The sequence below is a fragment of the Ranitomeya imitator genome, chromosome 1 (assembly GCF_032444005.1).
Source record: "Ranitomeya imitator isolate aRanImi1 chromosome 1, aRanImi1.pri, whole genome shotgun sequence".
Classification (NCBI taxonomy): Eukaryota; Metazoa; Chordata; class Amphibia; order Anura; family Dendrobatidae; genus Ranitomeya; species Ranitomeya imitator.
In genome coordinates this window covers 659,725,663-659,742,622 of record NC_091282.1, presented here as the reverse complement: position 1 = coordinate 659,742,622, position 16,960 = coordinate 659,725,663, and the positions used below count along the sequence as shown (strand labels likewise).

General features: G+C 43.5%; 1 protein-coding gene across 1 annotated transcript in view; it reads right to left on the bottom strand.

Annotated features, from left to right (window-relative positions):
* Positions 1-958: 958 nt before the first annotated feature.
* PPOX (protoporphyrinogen oxidase) overlaps positions 959-16,960 on the bottom strand; it is a 36,019-nt gene continuing 20,017 nt past the window's right edge. The window contains exons 6-13 of the mRNA XM_069728842.1: positions 3,498-3,642; positions 3,224-3,414; positions 3,085-3,145; positions 2,883-3,001; positions 1,841-1,954; positions 1,456-1,605; positions 1,278-1,320; positions 959-1,184 (exon numbers count right to left, since the gene is read on the bottom strand). Of these exons, the coding sequence (XP_069584943.1) occupies positions 1,054-1,184; positions 1,278-1,320; positions 1,456-1,605; positions 1,841-1,954; positions 2,883-3,001; positions 3,085-3,145; positions 3,224-3,414; positions 3,498-3,642 (954 nt within the window). The 3' untranslated portion in view covers positions 959-1,053. The remainder of the gene's footprint in view (positions 1,185-1,277; positions 1,321-1,455; positions 1,606-1,840; positions 1,955-2,882; positions 3,002-3,084; positions 3,146-3,223; positions 3,415-3,497; positions 3,643-16,960) is intronic.

Here is a 16,960-nt window from a genome sequence, read left to right as displayed (position 1 = left end):
CTGTGTTGCCATGAAACAAAGCATCAAATTATTGCAGGTTCCAGTCTTTCCTAAGAATATAAGAACTAAATGACATGACCTCCTTTTAGTTGCCATCTTTGATGAGATTTGAACCCTGGACCTCAATGTCAGGAAATATCAATGCTAACCACTGAGCTACCACGAAAACAAATAAAAAAATCATTGCAGATTCAAGTCTTCATTAAAAATACAAAAAGTAAATGACGACCTCTTTTTAGAGGTCATCCTTAGTAAGACTTGAACTCAGGACCTCAGGAAATATCAATGTTAACCACTGAGCCACCGTGGTAGCTTCTCTAAAATGCAGTATTGAAGATTGAACACTTATAAATCTACTGTAATAGATGTGACCTACTTTCACATGTTCGTGATCGGATTACAACCCAGGATACCACAACTGTAAAGTGTCAGTGCTAACCACTGAGCTAGAATTAAGAAATCAATTGTCATTTTTTCTATATAATGAAATAGAAAACCAAAAACCTCCCATTCCTTTTAAGAAATAAAAATACAGGCTCATAGTTGTTTGATTTTTAAAGGGGAAATGTCTGTGATTTCTAGCTATAATTTGCCTTTCTATGGGCATCCCTGTGACCTAAGCGGCCGTGGTCTCCAGCGCGTGCAGGTGTTTTTTGAGCAAAGCCAAAAAGAGCTGGGAATTAGAAGGAAAACTAGGCTGGTGGTTCTCTAGTAAAAACTTTTTAAAATGTTTTCAAAGTTTCAAAAACTTAAATCTAGATGTTTTTTTTTTTTAAATTTTTGCCCAGTTTTCCCCTATTGTCATACATGGGTTAAGACTACCTAAAAGCTGTTCTCTCCACCTTACAGCTGTCAGTGCATGCTGAGAGTTGTAGTGTCACTACACTTTCAGAGCCCCAGGTTCATCACTATTTCTGCATATTACACATTTAAAAAGTTTTCAGAAACTTTCATAAAGTTGTGGAAACTTTATACATTATTTAATAAAACATATAGAAAAAAGATCCTCGATTTACACACACAGGGTCTGCGCATGCTGAGAGTTGTAGTCCGCTAACATCCCAGCAGGCGCTTGACGGATTTCCTGGCATTGTAGATGCAGTCGTTAACCGATACGCCCTCGTAGGACGCGCCAACAAGACTGAGGGGCAGAGAGTGCTGGCGGATGTAGGAGAAGAGATGATCTGCAGAGGAGAGAAGACACAGGTCAATGAGTGGATGGCAGGACGAACCTGCCTACTGGTGTATTGGGGTACATGGGAGTTTTGACTCCTTACCAATTCGCTTCCAGTGTCCCAGCGTGTACTGGGGGATGCAGCTCTGTGAAGAAAAAAGGCCACAGATGGTAAAGGAGCTCTGCCCCCTAGTGGTGATAAGGCCACTGCAGCTCTGCTGTGAGAAGTAGAGGGCAGTGAAGATTTAGTGTACACAGACAGGATCTAATGGGCCCGTTACCTTGTTTAGGGTCACGATGGTGCGGCATGGCGTCTCCTTCACTCCCAGCTGGGTGGCAGCTGCCGTGGACGCCAGGCTCAACAGCACCTCCTTTGAGACAGCATCTGGGTCACCCAGGCTGCTCTCAAACCAGGCACCCCCAAGCATCACCTGCAGGGAAGACAACAGGTACTGTGACCCTGTAACAAACACTCCACGACAGCCCTTCTCTGTCTGATGATCACGTCTCCCCTTTCCCCCAGACGTCGGGTCATAATGTAATGGCTGCAATTTCCTGCCATGTTTTATCACTGCAGTAATTAGACTGTCAGCCTCGGGGTACAGTCCTCTGCAGTGTCCGCATCCCTTCCCCCCCCCCCCCCCCCCGAGATTTGCCCCCCATTACCGTCAGTCTGGTGGAGCTGCCGCCTCGTCTGTTGTGTTCTGGGAAAGCGAGAGAATCATATACGATCCCCAACATGGCGTCGCCTTCAAAGGAGGGAATGAGATGTCCGAAACCCTGGAGGGGAGAGAAAGTAAGCGAACCCCAATATTGAGACTGAAGGGTTAATTAATGTAGTGGAGAAAGGCAGAGGGTTAAAGGGGTTGTGTTCAGGTTTGAAAGCAAAGTCTGCAGTAAACTCTATGCCACATCCTCACGATGCCCCGGTATTGCCGATGCCAGGTGCGGAAATAGGATCCAGACCCTCAGAACTGCGAGAGAAAGACCCAGACCCGCATCGGTATGGGAGAAGGACCTGGGCCCTCGAGGCTAAGGAAGGAGGACACAGATCCCTGGAACTATGAGAGAAGGACCCAGACCCTCATGGGTATGGGGGAAGGACACGGATCCTCGGAACTATGAGAGAAGGACCTGTCCACTAGGGGACTATGGTAAAAGGATACAGTCCCTGGGAAGGGGAAGTGGGGGCTAAGGGAGAAGGACATGGTCCCCGGAGGAGTTGGGGTAAAACAGAAGTACCTGGATTCTCGGTGCTACAGGGGAAGGATATGGATCCTCGGAACTATGAGAGAAGGACCTGGACCCTCAGGGCTAAGAAAGAAAGACCTGGCCGCTCAGGGGGTACAGAAGGATCACCGGGAGTAAGGCAGAAGGACCAGGACCCTCAGAGATCCGAGAGAAGGACCTCCTGGGTACGAGAGAAGGAATCTGGTCCTTAAGGGTAGGACATAAGAACTCAGACCCTTGGGAGTACAGCAAAAGGATCCATATCCTAGTGAGAAAAACTGGCATTGCTGAAATGAGTGAGCGGTCTCACCTGTGTCTGCCATCATGACCCTCGGGGGTACAGGATAACAAACACTGACATTGAAGGATACAGCATCCTGACACAGGGGAGGGAGTACGGAGAATAAAGGACACTGACACTAGGGGTGAAGAACAATAACACTCGGGGGACAGAGCCTGCAATTTTTGGGTCACTCACCGATACAGGCAGCACGTCTCCGTCATACTCCAGGTTTACCACAGCAACAGTGGCGGCGCTCATCTCACGCAGGGTGTTTGTCATCGGCTCAGTATTGAGGGGCAGAACTTTGCTCAGTACTGAGGAGACATAATAGGGGACAGTCAGTCATGTGACCTGCGATACAAGGACCCCCTTGCTTTTACGTGGTGAGAGGTGGTACCTGCTGCGGGGACTGCGCTGATCACATGATCGGCTGCCATGCTGCCACCAGGAACCTTGATCTAGAAGGAAACATTACAGATGATGTGAGAAACAGAGGCCTCGGGGGGCGAAGCAGGATATCATCTTCACCCCAATACCTGCCAGCCACCATCCGCCTGCCAATGCAGCGCCTCTACTGGGGTGTCCTTGTGTATCTGCACACCTCTATCCTTAATGTAGGCCTCGAGGGTATCTGAGAGGGTCTGCATGCCCCCTCGGAGCGACCACTGGCTCCACTTCTCCTTCTTCGACCTATGAATGAGTGGCGAGTCCAGTGGCGGGGTCTTATCTGTCACAATGATAGAGAGACCGTGATGAGCAGCAAAGCTGAGGGTAGGATGTGTCCGGTGCCCCTACGATGTGAGCCCTTACCTCCAGTGGCGACCATCCCCAGGACCACAGATCTCTTGTGACGTTCAGCTTCGTATAGGAAAGGGAAGCAGGAGCGTAGGCTGAGCTGGCGACTGTCACCGGCAAACACCCCCCGACACAGGCTGTCTATCACTATATCAGCGAGCTGCGGGAAGAAAGGCGCGGGGTTACTGCACCCCGAAAGTAGCGGCACATGAAAAATGGATACAATTGAAACAACACGATGGCAAAGCAGCACAGAGAAGATAAGGAGGTAAACACTTGATAAACTGCAATCTAGAGGGTCTCCTGGAGAGGAGAATTGTGGGCTGGGGGCACTGTTGTCGATTTATCCCAAGATAACAGAAGGATTATCATAAGGGAGAATAATAACATACAGATAACGGACAGCGACGACCACAGAGCTCACAATCCAATGTACGATATAAAGTCGCTGTCTGCAGGACGCCCACTGCAAGATGCAGTCATATTCAGCAACAGGGAGGTCAGGGCATAAGTCCTCACACCCTGCACTGAGATATCAGCAACACCATACAGTTAGGTCCATATATATTTGGACAGAGACAACATTTTTCTAATTTTGGTTATAGACTTTGCCACAATGAATTGTAAACAAAACAATTCAGATGCAGTTGAAGTTCAGACTTTCAGCTTTCATTTGAGGGTATCCACATTAAAATTGGATGAAGGGTTTAGGAGTTTCAGCTCCTTAACATGTGCCACCCTGTTTTTAAAGGGACCAAAAGTAATTGGACAGATTCAATAATTTTAAATAAAATGTTCATTTCTAGTACTTGGTTGAAAACCCTTTGTTGGCAATGACTGCCTGAAGTCTTGAACTCATGGACATCACCAGACGCTGTGTTTCCTCCTTTTTGATGCTCTGCTAGGCCTTCACTGCGGTGGTTTTCAGTTGCTGTTTGTTTGTGGGCCTTTCTGTCTGAAGTTTAGTCTTTAACAAGTGAAATGCATGCTCAATTGGGTTGAGATCAGGTGACTGACTTGGCCATTCAAGAATATTCCACTTCTTTGCTTTAATAAACCTCTGGGTTGCTTTGGCTTTATGTTTTGAGTTATTGTCCATCAGAAGTATGAAACGACGATCAGTTTGGCTGCATTTGGCTGGATCTGAGCACAGTATGGCGGCTCTGAATACCTCAGAATTCATTCGGCTGCTTCTGTCCTGTGTCACATCATCAATAAACACTAGTGACCCAGTGCCACTGGCAGCCATGCATGCCCAAGCCATCACACTGCCTCCGCCGTGTATTACAGATGAGGTGGTATGCTTTGGATCATGAGCTGTACCACGCCTTCACCATACTTTTCTCTTTCCATCATTCTGGTAGAGGTTGATCTTGGTTTCATCTGTCCAAAGAATGTTCTTCCAGAACTGTGCTGGCTTTTTTAGATGTTTTTTAGCAAAGTCCAGTCTAGCCTTTCTATTCTTGATGCTTATGAGTGGCTTGCACCGTGCAGTGAACCCTCTGTATTTTCTTTCATGCAGTCTTCTCTTTATGGTAGATTTGGATATTGATAGGCCTACCTCCTGGAGAGTGTTGTTCACTTGGTTGGCTGTTGTGAAGGGGTTTCTCTTCACCATGGAGATTATTCTGCGATCATCCACCACTGTTGTCTTCTGTGGGTTCCCAGGTCTTTTTGCATTGATGAGTTCACCAGTGCTTTCTTTCTTTCTCAGGATGTACCAAACTGTAGATTTTGCCACTCCTAATATTGCAGCAATTTCTCGGATGGGTTTTTTCTGTTTTCGCAGCCTAAGGATGGCTTGTTTCACCTGCATGGAGAGCTCCTTTGACCGCATGTTTACTTCACAGCAAAACCTTCCAAATGCAAGCACCACACCTCAAATCAACTCCAGGCATTTTATCTGCTTAATTGAGAATGACATAACAAAGGGATTGCCCACACCTGTCCATGAAATAGCCTTGGAGTCACTTGTCCAATTACTTTTGGTCTCTTTAAAAGCAGGGTTGCACATGTTAAGGAGCGTAAACTCCTAAACCCTTCATCCAGTTTTAATCTGGATACCCTCAAATGAAAGCTGAAAGTCTGAACTTCAACTGCATCTGAATTGTTTTGTTTAACCCCTTAGCGACCGCCGATACGCCTTTTAACGGCGGCCGCTAAGGGTACTTAAACCACAGCGCCGTTAATTAACGGCGCTGTGGAAAAAGTCCATAGCGCCCCCCAGAGGCCGATTTTCTCCGGGGTCTCGGCTGCCGAGGGTAGCCGAGACCCCAGAGAACATGATTTGGGGGGTTTTTAACCCACCCCGCATTTGCGATCGCCGGTAATTAACCGTTTACCGGCGATCGCAAAAAAAAAAAAAGCGATCTCTTTTTAATTTCTCTGTCCTCCGATGTGATCGCACATCGGAGGACAGAGAAAAGGGGTCCCAGGTGGCCCCCCAATACTCACCTAGCTCCCCCGATGCTCCTCGTGTCTCCCGGTGGGTGCCGCCATCTTCAAAATGGCGGGCGCATGCGCAGTGCGCCCGCCGGCCGGCACCGGGAGAATCTTTGGGGTCTCGGCTGCCGGGGGTAGCCGAGACCCCAAAGAGCACGATCGGGGTCGGTATTACCGACCCCTGTTTTGCGATCGCCGGTAATTAACTGTTTACCGGCGACCGCAAAAAAAAAAAAAAGTAAAGTGTAATTCTCTGTCCTCTGATGTGATCGCACATCAGAGGACAGAGAAATAGGGGGATTCGGGGACCCTAGCATACTCACCTAGGTCCCTGGATCCTCTTGCTGCTCCTCCTGGCCGCCGGCAGCAGAACATGGCGGACGCATGCCCAGTGCGCCCGCCATCTGTCTCCATCTGCCGGCCGGCAGGAGAACAGCAGTTGGGGCTAAAATTAGGGGTAGGGTTAGGGTTAGGGGTAGGGTTAGGTTAGGGGTAGGGTTAGGGGTAGGGTTAGGTTAGGGGTAGGGTTAGGGGTAGGGTTAGGGGTAGGGTTAGGGGTAGGGTTAGGTTAGGGGTAGGGGTAGGGTTAGGTTAGGGGTAGGGCTAAGGTTGGGGCTAAATTTAGGGTTAGGGTTGGGGCTAAATTTAGGGTTAGGGTTGGGGCTAAATTTAGGGTTAGGCTTCTTTCACACTTACGTCGGTACGGGGCCGTCGCAATACGTCGGCCCGACATACCGACGCACGTTGTGAAAATTGTGCACAACGTGGGCAGCAGCTGTAGTTTTTCAACACATCCGCTGCCCAATCTATGTCCTGGGGAGGAGGGGGCGGAGTTACGGCCACGCATGCGCGGTCAGAAATGGCGGATGCGACGTACAAAAAAACGTTTCATTGAACGTTTTTTTGTGCCGACGCTCCGCCAAAACACAACTGATCCAGTGCACGACGGACGCGACGTGTGGCCATCCGTCACGATCCATCGGCAATACAAGTCTATGGGCAAAAAACGCATCCTGCGGGCACATTTGCAGGATCCGTTTCTTGTCCAAAACGACGGATTGCGACGGAATGCCAAACGACGCAAGTGTGAAAGTAGCCCTAGGGCTAGGGTTAGGGTTGGGGCTAAAGTTAGGGCTAGGGTTGGGGCTAAAGTTAGGGTTAGAGCTGGGATTAGGGTTAGGGTTTGGATTAGGGTTCGTATTAGGGTTAGGGTTGGCATTAGGGTTACGCTTGGGATTAGGGTTAGGTTTGGGATTAGGGTTAAGGTTAGGGTTGTGATTAGGGGTGTATTGGGATTAGGGTTAGGTTTGAGGTTAGGGTTGAGATTAGGATTAGGGGTGTGTTGGATTTAGGGTTTTGATTAGGGTTATGGTTAGGGTTGACATTAGGGTTGTTTTGGGGTAAGGGTTGTGATTATGGTTAGGGTTAGTGATTAGGATTATGGATGAGGTTGGGATTAGGGTTAGGGGTGTGTTGGGGTTAGGGTTGGAGCTAGAATTGGGGGGTTTCCACTGTTTAGGTACATCAGGGGGTCTCCAAACACGACAGCCAATTTTGCGCTCAAAAAGTCAAATGGTGCTCCCTCCCTTCTGAGCTCTGCCGTGCGCCCAAACAGTGGGTTACCCCCACATATGGGGCATCAGCGTACTCGGGATAAATTGGACAACAACTTCTGGGGTCCAATTTCTCTTGTTACCCTTGTGAAAATAAAAACTTGGGGGCTACAAAATCTTTTTTGTGAAAAAAAAAATATTTTTTATTTTCACGACTCTGCATTCTAAACTTCTGTGAAGCACTTGGGCATTCAAAGTTCTCACCACACATCTAGATAAGTTCCTTGGGGGGTCTAGTTTCCAAAATGGGGTCACTTGTGGGGGGTTACTACAGTTTAGGTACATCAGGGGCTCTGCAATCGCAACATAATGCCCACAGACCATTCTATCAAAGTCTGCATTCCAAAAAGGCGCTCCTTCCCTTCCGAGCTCTGCCGTGCGCCCAAACAGTGGTTTACCGCCACATATGGCGCATCAGCGTACTCGGGATAAATTGGACAACAACTATTGCAGTCCAATTTCTCCTGTTACCCTTGTGAAAATAAAAACTTGGGGGCTACAATATCTTTTTTGTGGAAAAAAAAATATTTTTTATTTTCACGACTCTGCATTCTAAACTTCTGTGAAGCACTTGGGCATTCAAAGTTCTCACCACACATCTAGATAAGTTCCTTGGGGGGTCTAGTTTCCAAAATGGGGTCACTTGTGGAGGGTTTCTACTGGTTAGGTACATCAGGGGCTCTGCAAACGCAACATAATACCCGCAGACCATTCTATCAAAGTCTGCATTCCAAAACGGCGCTCCTTCCTTCCGAGCTCTGCCGTGCGCCCAAACAGTGGTTTACCCCCACATATGGGGTACCAGCATACTCAGGACAAATTGGACAACAACTTTTGGGGTCCAGTTTCTCTTGTTACCCTTGTGAAAATAAAAATTTGGTGGCTAAAAAATCTTTTTTGTGGAAAAAAAAAATATTTTTTATTTTCACGGCTCTGCATTATAAACTTCTGTGAAGCACTTGGGCATTCAAGGTTCTCACCACACATCTAGATAAGTTCCATGGGGGGTCTAGTTTCCAAAATGGGGTCACTTGTGGGGGATTTCTACTGTTTAGGCACATCAGGGGCTCTCCAAACGCGACATGGCGTCCGATCTCAATTCCAGCCAATTCTACATTGAAAAAGTAAAACGGCACTCTTTCTCTTCCAAGCTCTGCGGTGCGCCCAAACAGTGGTTTACCCCCACATATTGGGTATCGACGTACTCAGGAGAAATTGCACAACAACTTTTGTGGTCTAATTTCTCCTGTTACCCTTGTGAAAATAAAAATTTGTGGGCAAAAAGATAATTTTTGTAGAAAAAATGCAATTTTTTTTTTCACGGCTCTACGTTATAAACTTCTGTGAAGCACATGGGGGTTCAAAGTGCTCGCCACACATCTAGATAAGTTCCTTAAGGGGTCTAGTTTCCAAAATGGTGTCACTTGTGGGGGGTTTCCACTGTTTAGGCACATCAGGGGCTCTCCAAACGCGACATGGCGTCCAATCTCAATTCCAGCCAATTCTACATTGAAAAAGTAAAACGGCACTCCTTCTCTTCCAAGCTCTGCGGTGCGCCCTAACAGTTGTTTACCCCCACATATTGGGTATCAGCGTACTCAGGAGAAATTGCACAACAACTTTTGTGGTCTAATTTCTCCTGTTACCCTTGTGAAAATAAGAATTTGTGGGCAAAAAGATCATTTTTGTGTAAACAAAAGCGATTTTTTATTTTCACGGCTCTACGTTATAAACTTCTGTGAAGCACTTGGGGGTTCAAAGTGCTCACCACACATCTAGATAAGTTCCTTAAGGGGTCTAGTTTCCAAAATGGTGTCACTTGTGGGGAGTTTCCACTGTTTAGGTACATCAGGGGCTCTCTAAATGTGACATGGTGTCCGATCTCAATTCCAGCCAATTCTGCATTGAAAAAGTCAAACGGCGCTCCTTCACTTCTAAGTTCTGCGGTGCGCCCTAACAGTGGTTTACCCCCACATGTGGGGTATTGGCGTATTCAGGAGAAATTGCATAACACAATTTATGGTTACATTTCTGTTTTTACACTTGTGAAAATAAAAAAAATGGTTCTGAATTAAGATGTTTGCAAAAAAAAGTTAAATGTTCATTTTTTCCTTCCACATTGTTTCAGTTCCTGTGAAGCACGTAAAGGGTTAATAAACTTCTTGAATGTGGTTTTGAGAACCTTGAGGGGTGTAGTTTTTAGAATGGTGTCACACTTCATTATTTTCTATCATATAGACCCCTCAAAATGACTTCAAATGTGATGTGGTCCCTAAAAAAAAATGGTGTTGTAAAAATGAGAAATTGCTGGTCAACTTTTAACCCTTATAACTCCCTAACAAAAAAAAATTTTGTTTCCAAAATTGTGCTGATGTAAAGTAGACATGTGGGAAATGTTATTTATTAACTATTTTTTATGACATATCTCTCTGATTTAAGGGCATAAAAATACAAAGTTTGAAAATTGCAAAATTTTAAAAATTTTCACCATATTTCCGTTTTTTTCATAAATAATCGCAAGTAATATCGAAGAAATGTTACCACTAACATGAAGTACAATATGTCACGAAAAAACAATCTCAGAATCAGCGGGATCTGTTGAAGCGTTCCAGAGTTATAACCTCATAAAGTGACAGTGGTCAGAATTGCAAAAATTGGCCTGGTCATTAAGTACCAAATTGGCTCTGTCACTAAGGGGTTAAAATTCATTGTGGTAATGTCTATAACCAAAATTAGAAAAATGTTGTCTCTGTCCAAATATATATGGACCTAACTGTACATGACAGGAAAGGAGGAGATAAGGATTACAGCCTGCAGCCACGTGTGTACTGAATCATATAGAGGAGGAACGGACTATGTAATATAAGCGGGTACCTGAATATATAACTACTATAATACTGCCCCTATGTGCAAGAATATAACTACTATAATACTGCCCCTATGTACAAGCATATAACTACTATAATACTGCCCCTATGTACAAGAATATAACTACTATAATACTGCTCCTATGTACAAGAATATAACTACTATAATACTGCCCCTATGTACAAGAATATAACTACTATAATACTGCTCCTATGTATAAGAATATAATTACCATAATACTGCTACTATGTACAACAATATAAATACTATAATACTGCTCCAAAGTACACAATATAACTACTATAATACTGCCTCTATGTACAAGAATATAACTACTATAGTACTGCCCCCTATGTACAAGAATATAACTACTATAATACTACCCCTTTGTACAAGAATATAACTACTATAATACTGCCCCTATGTACAAGAATATAACTACTATAATACTGCTCCTATGTACAAGAATATAACTATTATAATACTGCTCCTATGTACAAGAATAAAACTACTATAATACTGCTCCTATGTACAATAATATAACTACTATAATACTGCCCCCTATGTACAAGAATATAACTACTATAATACTGCCCCATGTACAAGAATATAACTACTATTATACTGCTATGAACAAGAATATAACTACTATAATACTGCCCCTTTGTACAAGAATATAACTACTATAATACTGCTTCTATGTACAAGAATATAACTACTATAATACTGCTTCTATGTACAAGAATATAACTACTATAATACTGCTTCTATGTACAAGAATATAACTACTATAATACTGCTCCTATGTACAAGAATATAACTACTATGATGCTGCGCCTTTGTACAAGAATATAACTAGCATAATACTGCCCCTATGTACAAGATTATAACTACTATAATGACCCGCTACGTCATCTGTGTCATTTCGCAATGCATCCTGGGAACGGAAGATGGCAGCAGCCGCGCATCGCCAGAGCTTCGCTGGATCCTGGCGGGTGAGTATATAAGTATTTTTTATTTTAATTATTTTTTTCTAACAGGGATATGTGCCCACACTGCTATATACTACGTGGGCAGTGTTATATACCGAGTGGGCTGCGTTATATACCGCGTGGCTGCTATATACTACGTGGCCAGTGTTAGATACTATGTGGGCTGTGTTATGTACTGCATGGGCTGTGCTATATATTACGTGGCCAGTGTTATATACTGCATGGTCTGTGTTATATACTACATAGCCTGTGTTATATACTGCGAGCCTGCTATATAATGCGTGGGCTGTGTTACATACTGTTTGGGCTGTGTTAAATACTGCGTGGCCACTGTTATATATTGCGTGGCCAGTATTAACGCATCGGGTATTCTACAATATGTATGTATGTATGTATATAGCAGCCACATAGTATATAGCACAGGCCACGTAGTATTTGTCTGCTATATACTACATGGCTCCTATATTCTACGTGGCCTGTGCTATATACTATGTGGCTGCTATACACATACATACATACATATTCTAGAATACCCGATGCGTTAGAATCGGGCCACCATCTAGTAACTACTATAATCACTGCCCCCTATGTACAAGAATATAACTACTATAATACTGCCCCTATATACAAGAATATAACTACTATAATACTGCTCCTTTGTACAAGAATATAACTACTATAATACTGCCCCTATGTACAAGAATATAACTACTACTAGATGGTGGTCCGATTCTAACGCATTGGGTATTCTAGAATATGTATACTAGTATACAGCACAGCCCATGCAGTATATAACACAGCCTACGTAGTATATAACACAGCCCACTTGGTATATAACACAGGCCACGTAGTATATAGCACAGCCACGTATTATATTGCACAGCCACGTAGTATATAGCACAGCCACATAGTATATAACACAGGCCACGTAATATATTGCCCAGCCACATAGTATATAGCACAACCACGTAGTATATTGCCCAGCCACGTAGCATATAACACAGCCCACGTAGTATATAGCACAGCCCACGTAGTATATAGCACAACCACGTAGTATATAGCACAGCCCACGTAGTATATAGCACAGCCACGTAGTATATAGTACAGAGTAGTATATAATAACAGGCCACGTAGTATATAACACAGCCACGTAGTATATAGCACAGCCACGTAGTATATAACACAGCCCACGTAGTATATAACATAGCCTATGTAGTATATAGTACAGAGACGTAGTATATAACACAAGCCACGCAGTATATAACACAGGCCATGCAGTGTTGTGAATTCCGCTCTTGGGCTCCCTCCGGTGGTTGTAAGTGGCACTTTTGTGAGTTCTGCTCTTGGGCTCCGTCTTGTGGTTTCGAGTGGTATGGCTGCTCCTTGGAGTTAGCTGTCATCAGCTGCCTCCACTTATCGTCTCTTCTGCTCGGCTATTTAGGCCTGGCTGTTCCTTCAGCCAGTGCCACTTGTAAATGGTTCCTGGTTGGATTCACATCTCTTTGGATTTCCCTGTTTTCCTGACCAGTTCAGCAAAGCTAAGTTTTTGCTTGCGCTTTTCTGTTCACAGATTGTGGACTTATCCGTTCAGTGCTTTCTATGTTTGTCCAGCGTTATCAGTATGAATAAATTCTGTCTTGCTGGAAGCTCTGGGAAGCAGATTTACCCTCCACACCTTTATTAAGGTGTGGAGATTTTTTTGTAAACTCTGCGTGGATTTTTGTAGTGTTTTTTACTGACCGCACAGTATGCCATCCTGTCCTATCTATCAAGCTAGACTGGCCTCCTGTGCTCATCCTGGTTTAATTCTGTGTATGTCTTTTTCCTCTCCACTCACAGTCATTATTTGTGGGGGGCTAATCTATCCTTTGGGGATTTTCTCTGAGGCAAGATAGTTTTCCTGCTTCTGTCTTTAGGGGTAGTTAGCTCTTAGGCTGTGACGAGATGCCTAGGGAGAGTTAGGAGCATTCCACGGCTACTTCTAATGTTGTGTAGAGCTTAGAGACTGCGGTCAGTACAGTTACCACTTCCTTCAGAGCTCGTTCCATGTTGCTCCTAGACCACCGCATCATAACAATGCAGTATATAACACAGCCACATAGTAACATAGTTAGTAAGGCCGAAAAAAGACATTTGTCCATCCAGTTCAGCCTATATTCCATCATAATAAATCCCCAGATCTACGTCCTTCTACAGAACCTAATAATTGTATGATACAATATTGTTCTGCTCCAGGAAGACATCCAGGCCTCTCTTGAACCCCTCGACTGAGTTCGCCATCACCACCTCCTCAGGCAAGCAATTCCAGATTCTCACCGCCCTAACAGTAAAGAATCCTCTTCTATGTTGGTGGAAAAACCTTCTCTCCTCCAGACGCAAAGAATGCCCCCTTGTGCCCGTCACCTTCCTTGGTATAAACAGATCCTCAGCGAGATATTTGTATTGTCCCCTTATATACTCATACATGGTTATTAGATCGCCCCTCAGTCGTCTTTTTTCTAGACTAAATAATCCTAATTTCGCTAATCTATCTGGGTATTGTAGTTCTCCCATCCCCTTTATTAATTTTGTTGCCCTCCTTTGTACTCTCTCTAGTTCCATTATATCCTTCCTGAGCACCGGTGCCCAAAACTGGACACAGTACTCCATGTGCGGTCTAACTAGGGATTTGTACAGAGGCAGTATAATGCTCTCATCATGTGTATCCAGACCTCTTTTAATGCACCCCATGATCCTGTTTGCCTTGGCAGCTGCTGTCTGGCACTGGCTGCTCCAGGTAAGTTTATCATTAACTAGGATCCCCAAGTCCTTCTCCCTGTCAGATTTACCCAGTGGTTTCCCATTCAGTGTGTAATGGTGATATTGATTCCTTCTTCCCATGTGTATAACCTTACATTTATCATTGTTAAACCTCATCTGCCACCTTTCAGCCCAAGTTTCCAACTTATCCAGATCCATCTGTAGCAGAAGACTATCTTCTCTTGTATTAACTGCTTTACATAGTTTTGTATCATCTGCAAATATCGATATTTTACTGTGTAAACCTTCTACCAGATCATTAATGAATATGTTGAAGAGAACAGGTCCCAATACCGACCCCTGCGGTACCCCACTGGTCACAGCGACCCAGTTAGAGACTATACCATTTATAACCACCCTCTGCTTTCTATCACTAAGCCAGTTACTAACCCATTTACACACATTTTCCCCCAGACCAAGCATTCTCATTTTGTGTACCAACCTCTTGTGCGGCACAGTATCAAACGCTTTGGAAAAATCGAGATATACCACATCCAATGACTCACCGTGGTCCAGCCTATAGCTTACCTCTTCATAAAAACTGATTAGATTGGTTTGACAGGAGCGATTTCTCATAAACCCATGCTGATATGGAGTTAAACAGTTATTCTCATTGAGATAATCCAGAATAACATCCCTCAGAAACCCTTCAAATATTTTACCAACAATAGAGGTTAGACTTACTGGCCTATAATTTCCAGGTTCACTTTTAGAGCCCTTTTTGAATATTGGCACCACATTTGCTATGCGCCAGTCCTGCGGAACAGACCCTGTCGCTATAGAGTCCCTAAAAATAAGAAATAATGGTTTATCTATTACATTACTTAGTTCTCTTAGTACTCGTGGGTGTATGCCATCCGGACCCGGAGATTTATCTATTTTAATCTTATTTAGCCGGTTTCGCACCTCTTCTTGGGTTAGATTGGTGACCCTTAATATAGGGTTTTCATTGTTTCTTGGGATTACACCTAGCATTTCATTTTCCACCGTGAATAGTTTTTTAGAGCTTCAATGGTGCCATCCTGCTTTAGTAGTGCAAATGCTTTCTATTTACTGTTAATTGCCTGTCTTAGTATATTGCACAGCCACGTAGTATATAGCACAGAGACGTAGTATATAACACAGGCCACGCAGTATATAATACAGCCCATGCAGTATATAACAGAGCCCACATAGTATATAACACAGCCCATGTAGTATATAGCAATGTGGGCACCATATCCCTGTTAAAAAAAGACTTAAAATAAAAAATTGTTATATACTCACCTTCCAGCGGCCCCCGGATCCAGCCCAGGTGTTTAGCGATGCTTCTCGCGACGCTCCGGTCCCAAGAATACGCGAGACCGCTACGTCATCATCTCGCGAGACCGCTACATCATGTCCGGTCATTGCCGCAATGCATTCTTGGGATCGGAGCGTCGCGAGGAGCGGGAAAGGCACTGGAAGGTGAGAATATAATGATTTTTTTTTTTTTTTATTATTTTTAACATTAGATCTTTTTACTATTGATGCTGCATAGGCAGCATCAATAGTAAAAAGTTGGTCACACAGGGTTAATAGCAGCTCAATACACAACCACGTGAGAGAAGCTCACACTATTGCAAAATGTCCTACAACTATATCAAAAACCTCTCAAAATTGGACACAGTACCAAAGTATCAAAAAACACTGTATTAAATAGTTTATTAAATATATTTGAAGATTAAAAAATGGAGAAACTGACAAAATAGTCCACAATAAATATCACAGTACATAAAAAACATCAAATAGTGTGCAGATCAAATAAACATACTAGACAATAATCCCCAAAGAAACAGACCTATTGGTCAAATGCATAAGTCATAAGTGGTCTAACACAAGACCAAATAAAGTAAGGACTCCTTGAAAAAGCCACGGTGGCGAAACGTATGTTGGAGCTGGAGTCCAGGGGAACGACGGATCATCTCTACACTGGTACTGATATTGACTTAGAGACTTTTTCTGTACTTTATTTGGTCTTGTGTTAGACCACTTATGACATATGCATTTGACCAATAGGTCTGTCTCTTTGGGGATTATTGTCTAGTATGTTTATTTGATCTGCACCCTATATGATGTTTTTTGTGTAATGTGATATTTATTGTGGACTATTTTGTCAGTTTCTCCATTTTTTAATCTTCAAATATATTTAATAAACTATTTAATACAGTGGGTTTTTTTTTTCAAATAATTTTTATTGGAATTATAACTTTTTAACCGGGCAGGAAAAGCTAGGAAGGGACGGAGAGGAAGGGTGGGATATGGAGGTAGGGAAAATAAGCCCCTATAACAATAGGGGAAACAGGCAAACATATAGTAGATTAGTGTAAACATAATAGCTTAAATGATGTACATAGTAGGCTATAGGATAGTATAAGTAATGCTTTGTGAAGATTCGCTAAGTAAACATCTAGTTCTGTCATAAAATAAAATAAAAAAAAAGGGAAGAAGCCAGCACTGCTTATGGTCAGAACGCAATAACTGAAGTGCAATTGCACATAAATTCTAACTGTATTTCAAATATGAGACATTTAGCAAACAATTGATCAATTCTTTGAGCTACCCCGCCACTTCACGGCAATCTCATAATGGGGCAGTCCTAATCTTCGTATTTTATTTACGTTGTGCCATTATGGCTTCCTGAATGTATAAAAAAATGTGGTCCTTTTTTTTTTTTTTTTTTTTTTTTTATACATTCAGGAAGCCATAATGGCACAACGTAAATAAAATACGAAGATTAGGACTG